Below are 24,132 nucleotides of genomic sequence, written 5' to 3' on the forward strand. Positions count from 1 at the left end.
CAGAGAAAGGGTGTTTGTTTGTTTGTTTTTTTAAAGAATGTCTGACTGTGCATGTGACATTACTGGAAGACAAATCTGGCAGGAGAAAGAGCTGGCATTGATCACCGCAGCTATCAACTACAGCTCATAAGTTTTTCAAGACTGTGTGCCAGAGAAGCCACTAAAAGCAAATCAAATATGCCCTGACTGATACAACTAGTTACCACTACCCTCCATAATTATGCAAATAGAAGCTAACATTTACTGAGTATTTTCTAGGCGTTTGACACTCTCTATTCTCCAAATTCCCTGTTAAAAAATACCAATAGTCTTCTTTTAAAGATGAGAAAACTGAGTCTTGGAGAGGTGAAGCAATTATTCCATAAATGCACACACGTGTCCGTGTCCACACACAACACACACCACCACTACCCACGCTCTCACACAGTTAGTATGTAGTAAAGTCAGGATAAAAACTGAGACCTGCCTGCTTACCCAAAGCTTGTGCTCATTCCAGTTGCTCATACTGCTTACTCAGCATTTCACCAAGATCAAATTGATACAACCAGGCAGGTTCTACATTGATAGAAGGAGCTATCAAGCAGAAAATAATCCAAGGATCAGAGAGCTGGGAGTTAGTTTCTTAGAATCTGATTAAGAGAACTAAAAATTCTCTGGGTAGCATTCTTTGCTTCATTTCTTTGGGAGAGAGAGAGAGAGAGAGCACGAGAAGGGGGAGTGGGAGAGGGAGAAGCAGACTCCCTGCTGAGCAAGGAGCCCGATGTGGGACTCGATCCCAGGACCCCGGGATCATGAACTGAGCCAAAGGCAGATGCTTAACTGACTGAGCCACCCAGGCACCCCTAGGTAGCAGTCTCTGGCTTCTTCTTCTAGAGATGGCCCTCTGAATTAACTGTAGATTGCTCAGGAGGGGTCTAGGACTGTGTCTTGATTCTGATCACAAGAGAATGTAAAGTTTTGTGATCAAATAAATTGATATAATTTGCAATTATAAGTTCCTTGGTAAATTTCCTGAGCCCTCCTCCCTCAGGGGCTACACTTCTACACTTGACAACAGTTAAACCATCCAAGTGATTTTGCTCATCTTAGAAGTCCTACGTAGAAAGGTTTTAGAGACCTACCCAGTAATGCTGTGCTATGACAGTAGGTTCTCTACTCTCAGAACAACGTTACCACAAAAATCTCTCTCCCTACTATTTTAGGTAAAATCTCCCTGAAAAAAGGAAAGGATAGACATGAATCTCTCAGAAATGAGCCAAGAAGTTATGATCCAAAGGGACCCATGTAGATACAGCTGCTTGTGCCTGTCCTAAAGTTTTCCTTGACCCAGGTGGTTTTGAAAAAGTCCACATCATGGATCGGCTTTGCTGGAACCAAAAGTCCTACTTATGTAGAAGCTCTGGCAGAAGCTGATTAATTGTGGTGATGACATTCAAAAGGCTATCCTGTAATAAGAAAAAAAATCTTACGGCTATAAGTCAGCTATTGGAAATTGTTGCCGGAATCATTATCTCAAAAATGACATAGAATTTCACATTTGTCCCTGACATTTACTGTGAGCTTCTCAAAAATATTTTCCTCTCAGCTGGTTGTTTCAGTTTGTTAGACTAAAAAAATTTAGCCTAATGAGGCAGAATATCATAAATATTTGGATGCCAACTCTTTTAGATGTTATATAAAATATGACATGAAATACATACATCTTTGCCACTTAAATAGGAGGAGGATAAAGCCTTCCTCAAGTCTAAATTCAAGAAGTTTAAATGTCAATTAAGAAAGAGGTTACTTTTTGGGCAGAGGCCCTGAACAGACATCTTCCCAAAGAAGACAACCAGATGGCCAACAGACACATGAAAAGATGCTCACCATCACTCATCCTCAGGGAAACGGCACATCAAAACCACAATGAGATCTCACCTCACATCTGTCAGAACTGCTAGAATCAAAAAGACAAGAAATAGCAAGAGTTGGCCAGGATTGTGGAGAAAAGGGAACCCTCGTGCACTGTTGGTGAAATGTAAATTGGTGCAGCCACCGTGGAAAATAGTATGGAGGTTCCTCAAAAAATTAAAAGCTGAACCACCATATGATCCAGTGATTCCACTACTGGGTATTTACCCAAAGAAAACCAAAACACTAATTCAAAAAGACATATGCACCCTTATGTGTACTGCAGCATTATTTACAATAGCCAAGACATGGAAGCAGCCCCAGTGACCACTGGCAGATGAATGGATAAAAAAGATGTGTTAATACTAATAGTCTTCATAATTTGAGAGGCTTTCGCATCTAAACGAGAGGTAGAGGCGGTTGAGTTAACATCGACTAATATGGAATGACTTCACGGATGTCCTCCTCCCTATCCCACACAATGGGATATTATTCAGCCATAGAAAAGAATGAGCTCTTGTCATTTGTGACAACAGAGATGGACCTAGAGGGTATAATGCTCAGTGAAATAAGTCAATCAGAAAAACAAAAATACCGTGTGACTTCAGTCCTATGTGGAATCTAAAAAACAAAGGAATAAACAACAACAACAAAAAGTAGAATCAGACCTATAAATACAGAAAACAAACTGGTGGTTGGAAGGGAGGGGATGGGCAAAATGAGTGGAGAGTGGGAGATAAAGGCTTCCAGGTAGAGAGTGAGGAAGTCACGGGAGTAAAAGGTACAGCATAGGGAGTACTGTCAACGGTACTGTAACAAGTGTTGTGTGGTGACAGGTGGGAGCTACCGCTCCAGTGAGCACAGCATAACGGAGAGAGGGGTTGAATCACTGTTGCACGCCTAAAACTAACGCAGGGGAGAGGGGCAGAGGCAGAGGGAGAAGCAGGCTCCCCGCGGAGCAGGGAGCCCGATGTGGGACTCGATCCCAGGACCCTGGGATCATGACCTGAGCCGAAGGCAGACGCTGAACCAACTGAGCCACCCAGGCATCCCTGAAAGAGCTATTTTTGATTCAGATATGTTATTGATACTTAAAGTGTAAGTATTAGAAATCAGTGTCAACAAAACTTCAAGCTAAAATTTACTTAAAGAGAAACTGCCAAGAAAGAGATGCTATTTTTCCTGTTCCAATAGGGCCCAAAATGTGGGGACAGGACATTGCCTAGGGAGCTGGGATATTCCAGGTTACTTGAAAGACACGTTTCCTAGAGAAGGAAACAGTTTCATTTACTTTAGCTTATGACATATACTTTAAAAGTCTTCCATTTTGTTATCTCTAATCTCATGCTGGCCCCAAATCTTGATAATGGCTTTCTAGATATATCTATTTTTATTCATTCATTCATTCATTCCTTCCTTCATTTATTTATAGATTGTATTTATTTATTTGAGAGAGAGAGAGAGAGGGAGGGAGAGGGAATGAGTAGGGGGAGGGGCAGAGGGAGGAGAGAGAAGCCGACTTCCCACTGAACAGGGAGTCTGACACAGGGCTGGATCCCAGGACCCTGAGATCATGACCCGAGCTGAAGTCAGATGCTTAACCGACTGAGCCACCCAGGTGCTCCTAGATAAACCTGTTTTTAGTTAAAGGACCTGAGGATAGGGGAGAGAGACTATAATTTAATGAGTTGCCTTTGTGGATTATGTAATTGTCTCCCAGGAGTTGTAGTCTGAAAAGCATTTCCCAGGATGCAACCTTCCCGGAGTGGGCTGACAATGTTGAGTCTGTGCCTGCATGGTTAAATGAGTACTCCCCTAAGGAAGATCAACCAAAAAGCAGCATTAATCTGAGAAACACTAACACTCACTGCTAGTGCATATCATGACACAGAGACTGCACAATATTCTTTCTGTGGTTTATGTGCTCTCCTACCTTTTTTTTTTTCAGTTAATCAGATCTGAAATGGATATGTAAGCAGAGCAAGGGAGGTGGCAGTTAGAAAGTGAGGTGATCCCATTAAATGGGAAAGAGATGTTAAAAATGAGGAAGAAAAGAGAAAAAAAGGTGAACACAGTTCAACTTTTCAGTCTTTGGTGATCCCAAAATGCTTTGTCTTTCTCAACAGTCTTATGGGAGATGGGTGGTCCTCATCCTTTGCTTCATATCAGAAACACTGGGGAAGCTTTTAAAAATCCCCAGACCCAAGGCACCCCAGTCGGTTAAGCATCTGCCTTCAGCTCAGGTCATGACCTGAGGTCCTGGGACTGAGCCCCACATCGGGCTCCACGCTCAGTGGGGAGCCTGCGGAGCCTGCTTGTCCTTCTCCCTCTGCCTCTGCTCCTCCCCCTGCTTGTTCCTTGTGCTCTGTTCCTCTGTTTCATTCTTTGTTCACCGGGCCAAGGCCTCCTTGTCCCTTAAAACTGCTTAGAGGTCATCTCCATGAAGCTTCCCTGAATCCTCTGAAAGGATAAACGCCTCTCTCTGGTTTTTCCATAGCCACAGAACATCTTTTTAACATGATACAATATTGTCTTGAAATTATTTGGTTGTCCCAGTCTTCTCTGACAAAGTTTGAGAAGTTCGTGAAGGGGTAGAATGGTATCATTGTCTAAACACTTCCACATTTAATTACCATGTGGAATACAGTACCAAGTCAATAATGCGGACAGAACCGTGTGTTGAATTTATCTGTATAAATAAAACTCACAGATGAGCAAGTCATATACCTCTACTCCTCAGTGAAGAAGAAAGGCCATTATTGTATCTTAGTGACCCTGAGAAAGTACATATCACATAACACACCTGAGTGGAAAAAAAATTATTATACTGAAGGAGAGAAATGTGTTAAATTTAGTTCACTGAAACAGAACACGTTAGGGCAGTGAATCTTTGGGCAACAACTGGAGAAACAGATGGTAAGGAGGTGTCTCTGGGCTTACAATCATTTGACCACAAGAACGAGGCAAGTCAAGAACCCAGCTGTGATCCAACCGAAGTATAACATCAGGAGTCTGGCTGAACTACCAAGTCTCTATAACTCCTAACATTACTGTCAGTATAAAAAGGAAAGTCACATGTCTATAAAGTAAACAGAAATCAGGGGTGGAGCAACTGGTGGTCTGACAAACTGCACCTTTGGAGGAGGGACGAGAGTGGTCTGGGAGGGATGCTGTAGCAGACGGCAGCGCCCCCACCTGTTTCCCCTCGGCCCTCATCTCTACCCGCAGAATCCTGTTGACTGGGAACAGCCACAACCCTATGCCCAAAGACTTTTTTGGATCACCAGAGCATGGAGTGCCTGTGTGCAGAACAAGTCCCAAGTGCCAGAGAGTTAGTGCCCGAGAATAAGTCCTCAACCAGTGATTAACAGGGAGCTGGTGTAGACATACCCCAGATTCCCAGTCTCATGACTGGATAATTCTGAGGTGTGTTGCACACTGTTTCCTACAGTTGTCCACTGAGGTTGAGCTCTGGTTGCCCACAGAGGTAACTGGCTTAATGACACCCTCTTTTTGGCTTCCTTTTCTTCCCTGGATCACTTCCCCACTCCCCTTGGGTTTCCAAGACCACATCCTAAATAAATTACTTGCTCTAGAATCCTTATTTCAGGGTCTGTTCTGGGGGAACCCAAATCAAGGTAGGTGTGCATGGTGGGCAAAGGATGAGTAAAAAGGGATGATGTGAGGTATAAATAGAAGTTTCTAGCTGAAGACATGTATGGCAACTCCAGACCTCGTGTTACTCCCACTGATATGGTCACAGTCTAAGTAAACACTCTTGTGAATCTGATATGCTTGCCATATTCTCCAGTGTGATGACAGAAATGCTGCTAAGAAACAAAGCATCATCCTTCATCCATTTTTTACTGAGCAGAGTGACTTTCAACTTCAAAGTTCCATTTTTCCTTTGTTTTCTTAGGGAACATTGTTGATGTCCCACCCAGATCCGGTCAGATCACTCATACCAGCTCTGCGTGCCCATGTCCAGCTTCGGAGTGCTTTCCCGCTAATGACTTGCACCTATGGCCTTCAAAGATTTGCCCTTTAGCACAGGGGCTTAGGATGCTTTGGAGTGGGTCTCCCCTGACCCTCATGGTTAGAGTTGTCAAATAAATACAGAACTCCTAGTTAAATCTGAATTTCAGACAAACAATGAATACTTTTTAGTATAAAAATATACTAATATTTATATAGTATATAAATGAAAATAATATTTCACGGGGGTCAACTTATTTATTTACCTACTTACTTATTTTTTAAAGATTTTATTTATTTATTTGACAGAGAGAGAGAGAGCACAAGCAGGCAGAGCAGCAGGCAGAGGGAGAGGGAGAAGCAGGCTCCCCGCGGAGCAGGGAGCCCAGTGTGGGACTCGATTCCAGGATCCTGGGATCACGACCTGAGCTGAAGGCAGACGCTGAACCGACTGAGCCACCCAGGCTCTCCGGATGTCAACTTTTTAAAAAGTTGTTTATCTCAAATTCAGATTTACCTGGGCACCCATCCTGTATCTTTAGTCCCTAAATCTGGAAACCCTCTCCAAAGGAGTCCATAGTCAATGACTAATTGGTAGAGGAGGGCAATGATGGTCCAGCTCCTCAAAAGGGAAAAACTCAGAGACACTCTTCATAATCCAGAATTCTTTGCAGGATCAAGCTGAGTTTTCACATTTGGCCACACCTGAGATAACGCATTGCTTGGGTTCTTTCCCTTCTTGATTCTGCTTCCATTCCTCCTGTACTGGTTTCTCCTGGAATCATTTCAGTAATAAACCACTCACTTCATGAATCCTTGTCTGAGGGTTTGTTTTTGGGTGAGCAGGACTTCAGGTAGATATCTCACAAATTAGACCACACTGACACCTCATCACCATGTAAAAGGGATTAGAGATCACTGCCCTGAAGGGCATTTTGTTATTAATTATAGCTCACGTGCATATTCCTTTAACAAAATGTCTCCTCTGCCTCATCTGTCAAGGCCCTAGCAACAAGTGAAGAGCCATTTGCCATGTCCTTCTGGGAGGCTGCTGGGCCTTGCTTAACCCATTCAGACTTTTCCCCTGCTTTCCAACTCCTAAAAAGAAAGTCAACTAGGCATCTGGTAAAACATCATTTCCACTCTGGTATGATAGGAGTTTTAAACAAGAATGCCCAAGGCCGGCTGCTGCAGAAAAAGAGCAATGAACCATGAAGAAATAGGCATTGTGGAGGAGAAAGGGGAATTCATTGCTAAGCGGGCTCAGGTACTAGACAAAAGAGACTGGGTTTGAGAATCTCTTTAGGGAAATTGGTGTTCCATATTCGAAAAGAAGTTACGGGAGAGAATGCAGTTTTGCTTGCAAAACCTAAGGAGAAAAGAAAGCCTGCCAGTTTTACTGGCTTTGCGGAATTACTGCAGCTTCAAGCAAACAAAAAGGAGCTAACGTCTTTTGGTGATGAGAGTTGAGAAAAGATGGGCTACTTCCTGCCCAACTTTCTAAGGAATAATTTTGGGATGATGTAACTCATCTCACTGTGGCAGTCCATTAATGAGTCATCACTTTGATAAATGCACGTTCTAGGAAAAGAACATTTTGCTCTACTGATCTCCCAAACAGCTTCCTCCCCCCCATCTTTCTTAATGGGAAAACATTGTTCTTGGCATGCTTAAGCCAAAGCATCTCTGACTACTATATTCTGATCTAGAAACCATTTCAGGTACTTAAGATTTAAAAGATCAAGGCTACTTTGCCTCCTTTCACAAGAACAAGAAAATCCTGGGTCAATACACCAGTGTTTGGTGAAACAGGTCCATATGGCTTTATAACTGAATGATTATTTACACCCAGCAGTAGATAACACACGAGAAATAAACCCAGGCAGGTGGATTCTGGAAGAACAGCAAAAGCACTGTGATACTAGAGAGCATGCCCCTTATTCTTATTGAGTAACCTGACGACTAATTAATTTAAAATGGAATAACCTGTTGGTTGGGTCAGGAGATTTTTAAAAAATTTTTTACAAGAATCCTATCTTTCCTCTTTTTATATATATTGGCCCCTCTGAAGAGCCAGCTTGAAGTCTTTGCCAACATGGCTCCTCCATGGAGTCCCCAAGAGGCTGGGCAAAGATAACAACACTAAACTAGTTGCTTATCGTCTCTAAATAATCTGGAGCACTGTCGGAGAGTCAGGAGTTCAACAACAACCAAAAACAAAAATGAGACTTTTATAGAAAGATTCTGTGGAACTTGACATGTGGCTACCCCAAGGTCAGTCAAAGGAAACTATTTCAAGGACAAAAGCAACCAGGGTTTGAATTTTTTTTTTTATCATAAAGGAAGTATATCTATATTCTTGAAAATTTGAAAAATACTGAATGTAGTGACGATCTTTTGATAGTGGATGATACATGATTTATTTTCTACTTCCTTTTTTTTTTTCTGTGTGGTTTTACATAAAGTGCAATACTTGCAGCAATGCTATAGAGAAAAAAGCAGCAGGTATGGAGAGTCACCACGGGGAAAAAAATGAATAGTCAAAACAGAGTCCTCTCTAGGGGGATTTGGTGTTCCATATTGTAAAATAAATTACAGGGGAGAATTCAATTCGGCTTGCATAACCTGAGGAGGCTTCACTCCTCGGCTTTGCAGAATTACTGCAGCTCCAAGAAAACAAAGGGGAGTTAACATTTGGACAAACAAGTGAAACATGAGGGTAGATCTTTTTTCTCCTCATGGCCTTTGATAATACATTCATCGCAAAAATAAGCCTTGACTTATGCCCCGACAGGATAAAGAAAATCCAGCCTGATATGAAATGACTATGCTCTTGGCTACCCCTTCTTTTTGCTTTTCTTGACAAGGTGATAACTGTGCATAGACGATTCTCACTTGGCCCCATTGTGGACGAGTTAGACGAGGTGGAACTAGAAAGAAGTGGAATTTATGGAAATTCTCTGGGGCAATTCGAGTGATGAAATTATTAATAATTATTTTAAAAGCTGCAAGAAATACATATATATACATATGTGTGTGTGTGTGTGTGCGTGTGTGTGTGTGTGCTCCGAGCTTTCTTTTTCAGAAGCTTAAGCAGAAAGAAGATCAAGAAATCAATGAGAATTTATTTTCCCTGTACACCTCCATTCACACCACAGCCCTAAGTCCCAAAACATCAAGTCTCATCCCTACAGGTTACACAGATGATTCTGATAGCTGTAATTCCAGAAGGGTAAGTGCTTTCCATTTCAATTAAAAAAATACCCTCCTGTCTTTTCATATTATGTTGGGAGTTCTCCAAGAGGTAACATTTTTTTTTAATTTTATTTTATTATGTGATGTTAGTCACCATACATTACATCATTAGTGTTTGATGTAGGGTTCCATGATTCATTGTTTGCGTATCACACCCAGTGCTCCATGCAGAACGTGCCCTCTTTAATACCCATCAGTATTTTACAGGTACCTAGAAGCAGTGTTCGAATGGAAATACATCAACCTCCTTCTCGGGCTCTCCCACTATCCAATCTGTATGTGCCTTACCTGTCCGAACCAGGGACCGACTTTAAACTCCGAAAGTTTTGGCTGTCTAAGTCCAAGCTGTAGCTTCGCCCACTTTCCGTTTTTAAAGTTATGATTTCTCCTCTGGTTGCTGATCTGAACTTGCTCAGAAGAAATCTGAAATTATATAAGTAGGTCTATACTTAAAAGGTAACATAAGAGAAAAGACATTTTAAAATAACCTTTCAAGAATACCATTTCTTAAAAAAAAAAAAAAGGAATACCGTTTCTAATATTCTCAAAAGTAAATAATTCTTCAATAAAGCGGCCTTGGGGCTGAGAGGTTCCGGGGGAGTACCCAGTGCCTCTGCAGTATGCTGTCAAGGGTGAGGGTAGGGGCCGTTATCATATTCTCCCCAGGCCATACCACTTGCTGGGAGACCAGGCCTCTGTCCCTGCTAGGGAAAAGACCATCAGCTTTGGAACTCCCCACTGTCACCTGAGAATGGAGAAACATCGCCTGGGTTGAGCCTGTATTCAGGGATGCTAAGAATAGGGAGCCTGAACTCCCCTTGCTCAGAGAAGGGAGCTAAAATGATCCTCTGGGACAAACTGAGGTGGCCACTGATTAGACTACAGCTCCATGAGAACAACAACTCTGCCCTGCTGGTTTCCTACCAGCTCCCCTGAGCCGAGAGTGATGCCTGGCACACACGAGAACCCAATCAATTCTTGCAGAATGAATGACTAAACCCAGGCGGTGGAAACCATCTTTCTATCTTTCATGACATTTCTCCCCGTGGGAGTGAAGTCTGAACAATGGAGTGTCTCATGTAAGATGAAATCCGACTCTGTTGCCATTTTACTAAATTATTTAGAACTTGAACAAAAATAGCTTTTCACGAACTGAGATTTGAGTCACAATCCGGGCTACTGAGTGCCCAAAACATGAGGGTTTTCAAATATACTTTAATAAAGAAGCAAAGCTATATTCTTGTTGTGACAGCACTGGGAGAAGGCAGTTCATTTACCTTATATTCTACTTTTCTAGGGGGAAAAATGTATTCCAAAGGTACGGGGACAATCTTAATAGAAGCTGCCAAGACGTCTCTGTTTCAAAGATATATCAAGAGTGTCTTGTCAAAGTGTCAGAAGCTTCAATCTAACTGGAAAGTAACATTTTTTGGTGAGAACAGCACTTAATTTGAATCTGTGCTGCTCTCAGAACCCCCTTGCACATGACCCCACATCCATTCTTCTACTTAAGCTGTTTCTTCCGTGTGGAATCACTCTTTCCCACCTTTTGCTATCCTGGACCCCCGCCCATTTTTCAAGGTCCCCATCTAGTCACACTTACAGTTTGATGTCTTTCCCAATGGTCTCTGTGACCTCCCAACACTGATTATCTGAGCCCCTTATGTAAGATTTACTTAATTATTTCTTGCCTTATGATCTCTCTTATAGTGAATTAGCACCTCGTTTTCATTTAGAAAGGCTTTCAGGTAGCTCCTATTGTCATCTTACACTTTCCCGAACTTCTTCTATACATATTAACTTTCCAGGCGTGAACCTTTTCTACCCAACTAGCTGTTATAGTTGTTGAAGACATATCAGACCTCAGTTTTGAGTTCCCGCAGGCTGCAGTCCAGCGCTGTGACTGTTTTTAATTCAGAGTGTATACAATTCATTGTGCTGGTGGGTTACTTCTTGTCTCCTGGCTCCAAGGTCATCGTTCTGTGACCTACGCAGTGAAGCCTGGGCTAGGGTGTGCAAATTACAGCCCCTACAAGCACTTGTGGGCTCTGAGTGGCTTGTTCAGTCAAGCCACTGATTATTTCCAATGAGCCAGGCACCATGCTGGAGGCTATACCATGAAAAGAAAGAAAGAAAAAACAAAAGCCACAAGTCCAGCACTAAGGGAGCTCATAGTTAAGTGTGTGCTGGGGCTGGGGAGCGGGGTGTGGCGTCCGACTACAAAGTAATGAGTGATACACAGGCACACGGCCTTGTGGGAGCTCTGAAGGGCGACAAATGGATTCAACCTGGGAGGAAGGATCGACACGTGGGATGTATGGTCAGTCACTCCAGGCTCTCTCTCTCTCTCTCACACTCACCTCTGCTAATTAACGAAGACATAGTTAGTCATGAGTGTCTGAGTTACAGAATATTTAGGCTTCCTTCCCACTCACAGTTCACGATTCTAAGAACCAAAACCAAAACCAAACCAAACCAGACTTTCTCTAGAGCCAGAGAAAGGCTCAGTACTAGCACTCTCACATTGCTTCCTGCTAAGAAAACAAAGCAATGGGGCACCTGGGTGGCTCAGTTGGTTAAGCGACTGCCTTCGGCTTGGGTCATGATCCTGGAGTCCCAGGATCGAGTCCCGCATCGGGCTCCCTGCTCGGCGGGGAGTCTGCTTCTCCCTCTGACCCTCTTCCCTCTCGTGTTCTCCCTCTCTCATTCCCTCTCTCTCAAATACATAAATAGAATCTTAAATAAAAAAAAAAAAAGAAAACAAAGCAATGCTACCTAGAAAGAATCATGCAGTGACTCGGTGGATATTAGAATCCTCACTACCTAAGCCACAAAACAGACCAACCATTGCCTGAGAAATGAAGAGCTGAAAAATGCAGAGCTGGGAAGCAGAAGTTGGCCTTTTGGTCCTTTCTGCCTGCACTTTGGGGGCCTCTTTCCTCCCCTGAGGAAGCCCCAATGCCCCCAGTTTCCTAGTGCTTCCCTGAATCTTGCTTCCCTCTGTGCCTCCCAGTCTGATTCTCTGTACTTGAGACAAGTCTTTTCTGAATGAAGGTACCGAGGTAGCCAAGCGTGATTTCTTCCTTAAGGAAGCTCACATTTTAAACAGGGGACATTAAGTTTTAAGCCCAATTAACAAATCTTTCATTTGGATATTCCCTATATCAGCACTCAGGTTGAGGGAGGGTGGTGACATTCCACAACCAGGCCAGTTGTCACATCTTTATAGACAAGACTGGCCCTGACATGAAAGTTTCTACCTCGAAGCAATGAGAGCCATTCAGTGCGAGACCAGATATGTCAAATGAAATAAAAACTTTTACAGGTTCAGGTCCAAGGGGACCTTTAATTATTTAAGACCAAAAGTAAGTAAAACTGCATTTCCCTCAGGGAAATGATAGGAGAATGTTGCCTTGGTTGGTTATGTTGACCTTCTCTGGGTCACTGAAGTGACATCCAACTTGAAAAACTACGGAGTCTTCATTTCAGAGGTTTCTGGAATAAAGATCAACTATTCCCTTGGAAAAGGTATGTCTTACCCCTTTCTTCTGGGTCCGTCACGACCGGCCTTTTGCCTGGCAGAAGGTGAAGTGTCTGCCTTTTCTGGGTCCCGGCGGGGTTGCTCTTGACTTTGTATTTCTTCAGTTCCTCATTAAAAACAATCAGAAGACAAAGTTCCGCACAAAATGGCCAGAAATGAGAGCAATTTTCTATTCGTCATTCACTTTCCTACGTTAGCACGGGACAAAGAAGTCTATAATAACTGGCAATAACATTCCCATCCCGACTCCTAGTCACACAGTTATTTCTAATCTGCTGAGTGTTCCGGAGTTAAAGGAAGATGAACATCAGGATTCACTGGTGGGAGGTTTGCTGAGATAAGCTTTTTAGGGATGACTGTGATGGAGGAAGGATACATCATCCCTCTACAGATATTTTTAGGGCGGAGGAGCCTGGGTTCATGAGAACTCGAAATCCCTAGAGACGGGATTCTAACAATACCCAAATTCTGAGTGCATAAACCAGATTCCCTGTGATGGCGAGCCACTGTGTCTATACCTCATGACTTGAGGGAATCTACATTCCAAAAGGTGCTGAGGTTTGAGTGGGGAAAACAGCCAGAACTAACTGCTTCATTCTAACTCTACTCCATTCTGTCCCCGCGTGGCATCAGACCCGATCTTACCCACGTGGGAAAGCCCTTCCTTGCTAGGGCCACACCCAAAAGTGACACTGGGATCAGTCCCAAGCCTCCCAGCTCCACCTTCCAGACTTAAAAACAAGGGCAGTTGTCTCTGGATATGAAAGATGAGGCGCCCTAGCAACAGGCCAGAAGATGCTTGCCCTGCCTTTACTACGCTCTACATGAGAAACAGGCTCCTAAACACAAGTTTCACTCGATATTTAACCAATTAAACTGTCGTTTGAATGCACCGAATAGCAGGCTCAAGGGGGGGAGGGTGTTACTTGCTTTGGGTGACAGTATAATTCTTCATTGAGTGAAAGGGTCCTGAGCAATTCAGGTCATTTAGCACTCTGGCTCCTGCCCACTAAATACTGTTCGGGCATTGCAATCTGGTTGTTGCGTTTCTAAATGCTCCCCTGGCTTGAGGGAGGAGGGCATGGGATACAGTATCATCGCTTGGTTGAGAACCACTGGATTAGTAAAAGGAACATTTAAAAGCAATTTTATTGAAATACATTCGTGTTGAAAAATCAAGGATTGCTTTCACAATGTGAATCATTTAATTCATCTGTTTTATGTTACTTTCTTAAATGTCTAGTAAAATACTGGAAATGCATTCAGGGAAAGAACTATCTGTGATGAAGATAAATGCCTCCTTTGAAAATCTTAGTGTGTCAAATATATGGAAAATCACTGTGGATTTTATTTTCTACTGACTTCCTCTTCCCTTGCATGAATTGCTGATTTAGATTTCATTCTACTTAGTTTTGAAATGACCTAAGGGATTCAGGAAATTCAACTATGTTCATTTGCAACATATATAGGGAAATTATGGAGCCCACCAAAATGAAGAGTAAGACAGTTTTGAAACCAAATAATTGCTTTAATTACCTGGACTTCTTCTTAAGATGGACTGTCGGACTACATCAGTGCCCAGAACATTGACTTGCTTGAAACGCTTTGCCTTTTCTTCAAAAAACCACTCACCAGTTACGATCCTTAACTGTCTGCTCAAGGGAAAAGGGGAGAGCATTGAAATTCAGTTATTTGGCCAAATAATTAACTCCCAAAAATCCCTAGTTGAGTAAAAAATAGCCAGTCATTTATAGAGTCTATCTCAATGTCTCCAGTATTTTACGATGATTATAATGGTTACCTATTACTTGAATATATACTATATACCAGTTACTTGCTAATTGCTCTTCATACTTCATATATTTTTAGCCACATAACAACCCTGTGTAAACATTATTATGCTCATTTCATAGATGAGGAAATTGACACTTAGAGCAATAAAACGACACGTCTCATATCACATAGCTGGTAAGTGATAGAGCCAGGATCCCAGCCCAAGTAGTCTGGTCTAGGGCTCAAGTTCTTAACCACTGCATTAGTGCGCAAATACTCTTCAGTGGAAACAATGGGGAAAGAATGAAGGTTTTGAATTACAAAGGGGCCAAAATTAGACTCTGTTTTAGAATGATACCTTGATGTAATATGATGACCGGCTTAGAGTAAAGAGCAAACGGAACAAAGAGACAGGTTTGGCCATGGCAATAGTCCAGAAGAGAGATGACAAGACCCATGCTGGGGAAATGAAGAGATAAATTAAAAATATAGGAAGTAGAGATAAATTAAAAATATAGAAAATAGAAGGGCTTGCCTGGATTTCATAATCAACCGAATGTTGAAGGTAGAATAGAAGGATCTTTGAACAACCATGCCCATGCCCATTTTTAAACACCCTGCCTGCAATGACTACACAAACCCTTTATCCCAGTTGCACAGGCCTATTTCTCATTCTCTGAACATGGCTTATAGAAGTGTTGGTACAGTAGTGTTCAACTACCACTGTCTACAGAGGACTGTAATGGAAAAGAGGTTGAAAGGTAGGACTGGGTCATATAATGGAAATCTTTGGATGTCATGTTAAGGAGCTGGAATGAACTCTCAGTTTTTCTAAAGCTCAGGCTGAATGATATAATCTCTGGAGCATTATAGGGACAAAGGAGAAACCAGAAGCAGGCCAATTAGGAAGTTATTGCAACAGACAGAATAGGAAATGATGAAGATGTATATCAGGGATGGGCCCAAGGGGTGAAAAGAAACATAGATTCTCTGGCCACTGCGAAACAGCAAGATTGGTGACAAGTCAGATGTGGTGGCTGAAGAAAAGCAGCTGAGATCAACTAGAGATTTGTAGCCCTAAGAATCATATACATGTGATTCAGCAACTAAGTGGACTTAGAAATTAATAACTGGATCCTAAATTTCAAAAAACCACCCCAGAAAAATATGTCAACATGTTCCCCACCAGCAATTACTCTAAAATGCTACTTCTAAATCTAAAAGACAAAAAATTAAATTATATATGAAACACAGTGCCACTAGTGGGGAAAAAAAAGTGAAAATGTTACCCTTGGAGCAAATTATTCACTGAAAGGAAAGCCTATAGCACGTATATCTCAGATTTACTCCCAAGTGGCTGGATCATCTGTTGAGAAGCAAGGGCTACTAGATTAGCTACCAACTACCTCCAAGTATTTATGGAATATATCAAATCTAAGATCTAATGTACCAAAACAAAATGCTTGAATGGGTTAAATTATTTCTGGATACATCTCAAGTGCTCCACAGACATGTATCATTACTTATGTTGGAAAGAGAGGTGGTAACCGTGCTATTCTGAATTCTAAAAGATGTCTCTTCAAATTTCCCGTCCCTTCGTTATTCCACCAAATGCTTGGTACTGCTGACTGCATTTTGCTAATGGAATTAAAGTTACTAATAAGCTGACCTTAAAATAGAGAGGCTGTCCTAGATGATCTAGGTGGACCCAAAGTAATTAGGGAGCCCTTAAAATCAGGAAGAAGAGGAGGAACTCAGATCTGTGATGCTTCAATGCTACAGAATGGGAAGTCAGATTCCAAATGGGAGAAAGATCTGACACACTGAGAAGGCTCTGAGACATAGCAATCAACAGGCAAGGACCAGAGAGAAAGGATTCTTGGAGCTAAGGCTGGCTCTTAGCTAACAGCAAACAAGGAAACAGAAGCCTCATTCCTACAGCCATAAGGAATCAGATTCTGTCTACCAAAGTGAGTTTGGAAGCCAAATCTTTGCAAAGCCTTCCAACAGGAGTGCAGCCAGGCAACACCTTGATTTCAGCCTTGTGAACCTTGACCAGGGAAACAGACCCAGCCAACCCAGGTTTCTGAGCTACAGAACTGGGCGAGAATATATTTACACTGTTTGAAGCTGCTAAATTTGTTATGACGGCAAGAGAAAAGGAAAACAATACTCAAACATAGACATATATTTAATATTCAACGTATCAAGGATATGGTATGCACAGGTTGTGAGAAAATAAATACAGAAAATTCAGGAGACCAATAGGGCAGAGGTTGGCAAACAATGGTGTGTGGGCAAAATTCACCCCACTACATGTTTTGTATGGTCTGGGAGCTAGGAGTGGTTTTTACATTTTTTAGTGGTTGGGGAAAAAAATCAGAAGAGCAATATTTCATGACATATGAAAATGATATGACTTCTATTCAAAATTCAGCATCTGTAAGTAAAGTTTTATTGAAATATAGCCATGCTCATTTGTTTACGTATTATCTCTGGCTGTTCTTCTACTATAAATGCAGAGTTGAGTATTTTTAGCAGAGACCACATGGCCTTCAAAGTCTATAATATTTACTCTCTGGAATTTTAGTTTTTAAGAGTTTGCCAACGTCTGCAACAGGACAGAGTTTACACAAAAAGAAAAAAACAAGGGAAATAATAGAGATCAGAGATTAAAAATGACCCAATAGTGGCATACCAAAATCTCACTTCTGGTTTTTTTTTTTTTTAAATCTTTCTGGGATATGGGGTAAGCTGGCTAGCACACCAACAGCAGCTTCATATGTGACAGGGGAAGTGGGCCACCACCTGTCTACATGGCCCAGGAAATGGTCCTCCATGTCATCTTTACCATATATGCCTAGAGCTGCTGCCAACACCTAACACAAATAAGATCTTCCCAGAATTGTTAGTCATTACCTCTTGCTATCCTTGTAGAAACAATCACGATAATCCTTGTATTTGCTCAACTCAGATGTGCACTTGAGTCACTTGTCATCTCAGAGCTCTGAACAACATCAGAACAATCTCTTGGGATTGTGCCTTTGCCACGTTCTCTGATCCTTGAGGTAGTTGCGAGTCTTGTTGGAAGAACGGGGAGCCAACACCTAGTGAGTGTACACAGTGGACCAAGGAATGTGCTAGGCGCTTAATGCAGGTCTCTAATCCTCACTCTAAATCATGAAGTCGTTATTATTATTCTCTCTTTCAGATGAGGAAACCAAAGCTCACCAGGGTTTAATAACTTGCCAAAGGTATAAAGGTACTATGACAGAAACAGGATTTATACTGAAAGCTCATACTCTTTACATTTGGCTAAACTGCCAGAAAAGAACACATAGTTGCCAGCTATAACAAGGCTTTAATTCATATGATGCGCTATGATCACGCACATGCGTGCACGCACACATCGACACATGGACCCTAGGGGCAGAGTGATAGGAATAAAGGGTGGTGAAAGAGTAAAGAAAATAAACATGATACCCACCATACAATTTATATCCCTCTGGGTCACATCAACCTAATATTTGAAAAATACAAGGCTTGGAATATATTTGGTGTTTCCTCTAGGTCATACTCTGAAGAATGAGTTTGACTGAAACTAAGTGAGTTACACTCATTATTTGTCATTAATGATTATTTAGTATTCAGAGTTTTCTAGGCCCTAATTTTTTTTTTTTTTAAGGTCAAACTCCTGGGACTTCAAACTTTCACTTGGAAGCTTATTTAAATGTAAAGTCAAGTTCTCCTTAGATTTATAGAGGGAAAATATGTAATCTTACCCCCCCTCAAAAAAAGAAAATGACTAAAACATTCATTTCCTGGTTATCTTCTATGATTTACTGGAGAGATCTGAGATAAGACATGTTTATTAGATATGCTGAGATACAACAGAAGTTTCCTTCCTGTTATTCATAAGGAAACTAATTAGAATTACTTATAAATTTACTCATTACCTATCAAATATTTATTGCATTCCTACTCCGTATTAGGCCTTCCGCTAAGGCTAGGAGGAAAGATGTAAATAAGACAAACAAGGACTCTGGCCTTACACAGATGATAGTCTATATTCTTTTCTTCTTTTCCAAACACAAAAACTGAAAAAGAAATCCCTAGACACATTATGGTAAAACGGCAGAACACTCCAGAAAAGAGAACATCTTACAAATAGGTAGGGAGGAAAAATTCCCCCAAATTACATACAAAGAAATGACAATTAGAAAGATAGTTGACTTTCAATAGTAATAACGAAATCCGGAATTCATCCAGTCAATACCTTCAAAGTACTGAGAGGAAATAACTACCAACCTAAAACTGTATATACAGAAAACCACTGCTCAGGAATGAGGATGAAATAAAAAAATTTTCAGCAAATTAAAAACTGAAATGATCTATTATCAACAGAGTTTCACTAAAGGAAGGTCTAAAGATTGTACTTCAAGAAGAGGTAAAAGAGATCTCAGATATAAAAAGAAATGGTGATAAATGAAATTAGTAAAACGTGGATAAATCTAAACACTGACATATACACAAAAATTATAATATCTAATTGTTGAATTAAAAAATAAGTCCAAGCAAGAACTAAAAAAACAAAAGCAAACAAAAAGATATGTCTAAAACAAAACAAAAAGTATATATAAGCCCAGGAGAAGATATTCGAAGTTTAAGAATATCAAATTCCTTTAATAAGAAGAAAAGTAAAATTATTGATTCATAAAATTAAAATGAATGTTGTAATTTCTAGAGTAACCACTGAAAATGAAAAATCATAAATAATATCTGCACCACTAGGAAAAATAAAATGGAATGAGAAAAATATACTTCAATCTGTAGAAAGTACAAATAAAAGCAAATAAAATCTATAGATAATACATAAAAGCAAATATTGCAGTGATCACAACAGAAACAACTGTACATACTACATTAACTACTATGAACATAAGTAGCCTTAACTATAGTTTAAGAAAAAATATTGTCAGATTCAACTTTAAAAATTATATATGGCATATATGGATAGCATGCATATGTATATACATGGATTATGTATGTAGCATACATGTATAGCAAATATTTAAATACAAATAATTTAAAATAGCATATATGCTATATAGAGTCATATGGACACAGAAATGTTCAGTCAAGGGTAGAATAAGATATACCATGTCAATATTAACAAAAAATACTTGATGTAGTTTTATTAATGGCAAACAAAATAGACATAAAGACAAAAGCATTTCCAGAAGTGAAGAGGGTCATTAAAAAAAACTTCAAACTGGTAAAGACTAACAGTCTAACAGAAAATTGGGCAATGGAATAAATAGTCATATCACAAAAAAGGAATCCAAAAAGTCCAATAAACCTATGAAAAGATGGTCAACCTTATCAGTCATCAGAAAATTTCAAATTAAAATCATAGTAAGATATCCACTTACCTCTCTCAGTTTGGCAAAAATCTAAAATTTTTATGAATCCAAGTGTTGGTAAGATTGTGAAGTAAAAAATAAAACAAAGCTTTTATATAATGCTGGTAGAGTTTAAACTGCTACAACTGCTATGAAAAACAATTTAACATTATCTTGCAAAGCTGAAAATGCTCATATCATTTGTCCTGCAAGTTCATTCCTAGGTGCACTCCTTGGAGAAGTCCTCTCAAACATTTTTGGCATAGGTCACAGTAAAAAATATGTTTTATATCACAGTCCAGAAAATAAATACAAACATACACACATACATATATACAAGCACATTTATTACTATATTTACACACACACATATAACTACATGTATACTGACATTTTCTATTCTATTTTGTTTTCAGTGCTGGTCACAACCACTATGGGTCATGACCCATAGTTTTAAAAACCCCACCTTAGGGAAACTCTTGTGTTTGTCAGGCCATATGTACAAGAATGTCATAGCAAGAACAAACAAAACCCAAACCCAGCAAAAGGAAGGAAATAATAAAGATTAGAGCAGAAATAAATGACACAGAAACTAAAACCAATAGGACAACATATCAGTGAAACCAGGATCTAGTTCTTTGAAAAGATCAACAAAACTGAAGAACAACAAAACTGATAAATCTCTAAGAAGATTCATTTAAAGAGAGGGGGGGGGACCTAAATTAACAAAATTACTAACGAAAGAGGAGAAATAACAAACACCACCACAGAAATATAAACAATTGTAACCGAATATTATGAAAACTTATATGCCAGCAAACTGAACAACCTAGAAAAAATGGATAAACTTCTAGAAACATGTAACTTACCAAAACTAAAGCAGGAAGAAATATAAAATTTGAACAGAACAATCACCCGCAATATAATAGAATCAGTAATCAAACAAAACAAAACAAAACACAACTCCCAACAAACAAAAGTCCAGGGCCAGATGGCTTCACAGCCAAATTCTACAAAACATTTAAAGAAGAGTTAATACCTATTCGTCTCAAAGTATTCCAAAAAACACAGAAGGAAGGAAAACTTCTAAATTCATTTTATGAGGCCAGTATCACCCTGATACCAAAACCAGATAAAGACACCACACACACAAAAAGAGAACTATAGGCCAATAACTCTCATGAATATAAATGTAAAAATCCTCAACAAAGTATTAGCAAACCAAATCCAACAATACATGAAAAAAAAATTATACACCACAATTAGGTGGGATTTAGTCCTGGGATTCAAGGGTGGTTCAATATTCATAAAACAATCAACGTGATACATTATTTCAATAAGATAAAGAATGAAAAACCATATGATCATTTCAAAAGATGCAGAAAAAGCACTTGGCAAAGTACAATATCCATTCATGATAAAAACCCTCCGCAAAGTAGGTCTAGAGGGAACATATCTCAACATAATAAAGGCCATATATGCAAAACCCACAGCCAGCATCATAGTGGGGAAAAACTGAGGGCTTCCCCCCTAAGGTCAGGAAGAAGACAAGGATGTCTGCTCTTACCATTTTCATTCAGTCTATACTGCAAGTCCTAGCCACAGCAATCAGACAACATAAAGAAATAAAAGGCATCCAAATTGGTACGGAAGAAGTAAAACTCTCACGATTTGCAGATGATACTATATATAGAAAACCATAAAGACTCCGCCAAAAAACTTCTAGAACTTCTATATCCTGATAAAGTCACAGGATATAAAATCAATGTACAGAAATCTATTGCATTCCCATACGCTAATAATGAAGCAGGAAAAAGTGAAATTGATGTAACAATCCCATTTAAAATTGGACAAAAAACAATAAAATATCTCAGAATAAACTTAACCAAAAAGGTGAAAGACCTGTATTCTGAAACCTATAAAACACTCGTGAAAAAAATTCAAGCTGATGCAAAGAAATGGAAAGACATCCCATCTCATGGGTTGGACGAACAAATACTGTTAAAATGTCTATACTACCCAAAGGAATCTACAGATTTAATGCAATTTCTATTAAAACACCAACAGCATTTTCCACAAAACTAGAACAAACAATCCTAAAATTTGTATGGAGCCACAAAAGGCCTCAAATAGACAAAGCAATCTTGAAAAAGGAAAACAAAATTGAAGGTATCACAATTCCCGATTTCAAGTTATATTACACAGTGGTAGTAATTAAAACGGTATAGTACTGGCATAAAAAACTGACACATAGATCAGTGAAATAGAACAGAAAACCCAGAAATAAACCCACAAATACATAGTCAATTAATCTTAAAAAAAAAATCTTCAACAAAGAGAGAATGAATATACAATGGGAAAAAGTCTCTCTCTTTTTTTTAAAGATTTATTTATTTGAGAGACAGCAGGGGAGGGGCAGAGGGAAAGGGAGAGAGAGAATCCAGTCAGACTCCCTGCTGAGCACAGAGCCGGATGCTGGGCTCTAGCCCATGACCCTGAGATCATGATGTGAGCCAAAATAAAGAGTTGGATGCTTAACCAACTGAGCCACTCAGGTGCCCCAAAAGACATTCTCTTCAACAAATAGTGATGGGAAAACCAGACAGCCCCTTGTAAAAGAATGAAACTGGACCATTTTCTTGCACCATACACAAACATAAACTCAAAATGGATGAAAGACCTAAATGTGAGACCTGAAACCAGAAAAATCCTTAAAAAGAGCACAGGTAGTAATATCTGTGACATCGGCCATGGCAACATTTTTCTAGCTATGCCTCCTGAGGCAAGGGAAATAAAAGCAAAAATAAAGTATTGGGACTACATCAAAATAAAAAGCTTCTGCACATTGAGAGAAACAATTAACAAAACTAAAAGGCAACCTAATGAATGGGAGAAGATATTTGCAAATGACATATCTAATAAAGGATTAGTATCCAAAATATATAAAGAACTGATACAACTCAACACCCAAAAAGCGAATAATTCAATTAAAAAATGGGCAGAAGACACGAACAGACATTTTTCCAAAAAGACATACGGATGGCCAACAAACATAAAAAGATGCTCAGTATCACTCATCATCAGGGAAACGCAAATCAAAACTATAATGAGATATCACCTCACTCACACCTGTCAGAATAGCTAAAATCAAAACACAAGAAACAATAGGTGTTGGCAAGGATGTGGAGAAAAGGGAACACTCCTGTACTCTTGGTGGGAATGCAAATTGCTGCAGCCACTGTGGAAAACAGTATAGAGGTTTCTCAAAAAAATTAAAATAGAACTACCCTATGATCCATGGATCACACTACTGGGCATTTATCCCCAAAATGCAAAAACACTAATTCAAAGGCATACACGCACCCCTAAGTTTATTGCAGCTTTACAAAAGCCAAACTTTGGAAGCAACCCAAGCGTCCAATGACAGATGAATGGATAAAGAAGATGTGGTGTGTGGGTGTGTGCACACATATGCACATGGAATGTTAGTCATAAATAGTGAAATCTGTCCATTTGTAACAACATAAGTAGAGCTAGAGAGTATAATGCTAAGAGAAATAAGTTAGAGAAAGACAAATACCATATGATCTCACTCATATGTGGAACTTAGGGAACAATAAACAAAGGGAAAGAGAGAGAGAGACAAACCAAGAAATACTGTTAACTAAAGAGAACAAACTGACGGTTACCAAAAGGGAGGTGAGTGGGGTGCTGGGGATATAAGGGATGGGGGTTAAAGAGTACACTTCATCATGATGAAAAGAAAAGAAAATGGAAAAAAAAATATCCTAGCAGCACTTTTATGACATTATAAACTGAAACAGTATAAATGCCCATCAGCAAGAAAATAGACACATTACATGATGATACCATAGTGAAGATAAATATGCATGTAACGGTATTCACATAAACATGGATAGATTTCACAAAAAATGCTGAGCTAAAAATGTCATAAAGAATACATACAGTATGATTTCCATTTCCATAGCACTGAAAAATGAAAAAATTATAAAATATATTACTTAGGGACACATCCAAGTGCAGCAAAACCATAAAGTAAAGGGAATGAAAAATACAAAACGAGAATGGTCTCATTCTTAAATTGGATGATGAATACACAGACACTCTTATATTATTGTTTAAACTGTACATACACATTACAGAGTGTCTTGTGACATATGATACTTTCACATTAAAAAAAAAAATCCAAATCAAAACTTCAATGAGATACCACCTCACACCAGTCAGAATGGCTAAAATTAACAAGTCAGGAAACGACAGATGTTGGCGGGGATG

The 24,132-nt window shown here is 39.7% G+C and overlaps 1 protein-coding gene across 4 annotated transcripts in view; it reads right to left on the reverse strand.

Moving 5' to 3' along the window:
- SYTL5 (synaptotagmin like 5) overlaps positions 1-24,132 on the reverse strand; it is a 269,646-nt gene that overhangs the window by 86,237 nt on the left and 159,277 nt on the right. For all 4 annotated transcript variants that reach the window (XM_073901928.1, XM_073901927.1, XM_025857705.2 and 1 more), the window contains 3 exons: positions 14,198-14,313; positions 12,660-12,768; positions 9,409-9,543 (listed from right to left, as the gene is read on the reverse strand). In XM_073901928.1, coding sequence (XP_073758029.1) covers positions 9,409-9,543; positions 12,660-12,768; positions 14,198-14,313 — 360 coding nt within the window. The remainder of the gene's footprint in view (positions 1-9,408; positions 9,544-12,659; positions 12,769-14,197; positions 14,314-24,132) is intronic.

Source organism: Callorhinus ursinus, unplaced genomic scaffold (assembly GCF_003265705.2).
Source record: "Callorhinus ursinus isolate GAN/ISIS: 27379988/994484 unplaced genomic scaffold, GSC_fseal_2.0 scaffold16, whole genome shotgun sequence".
NCBI lineage: Eukaryota > Metazoa > Chordata > Mammalia > Carnivora > Otariidae > Callorhinus > Callorhinus ursinus.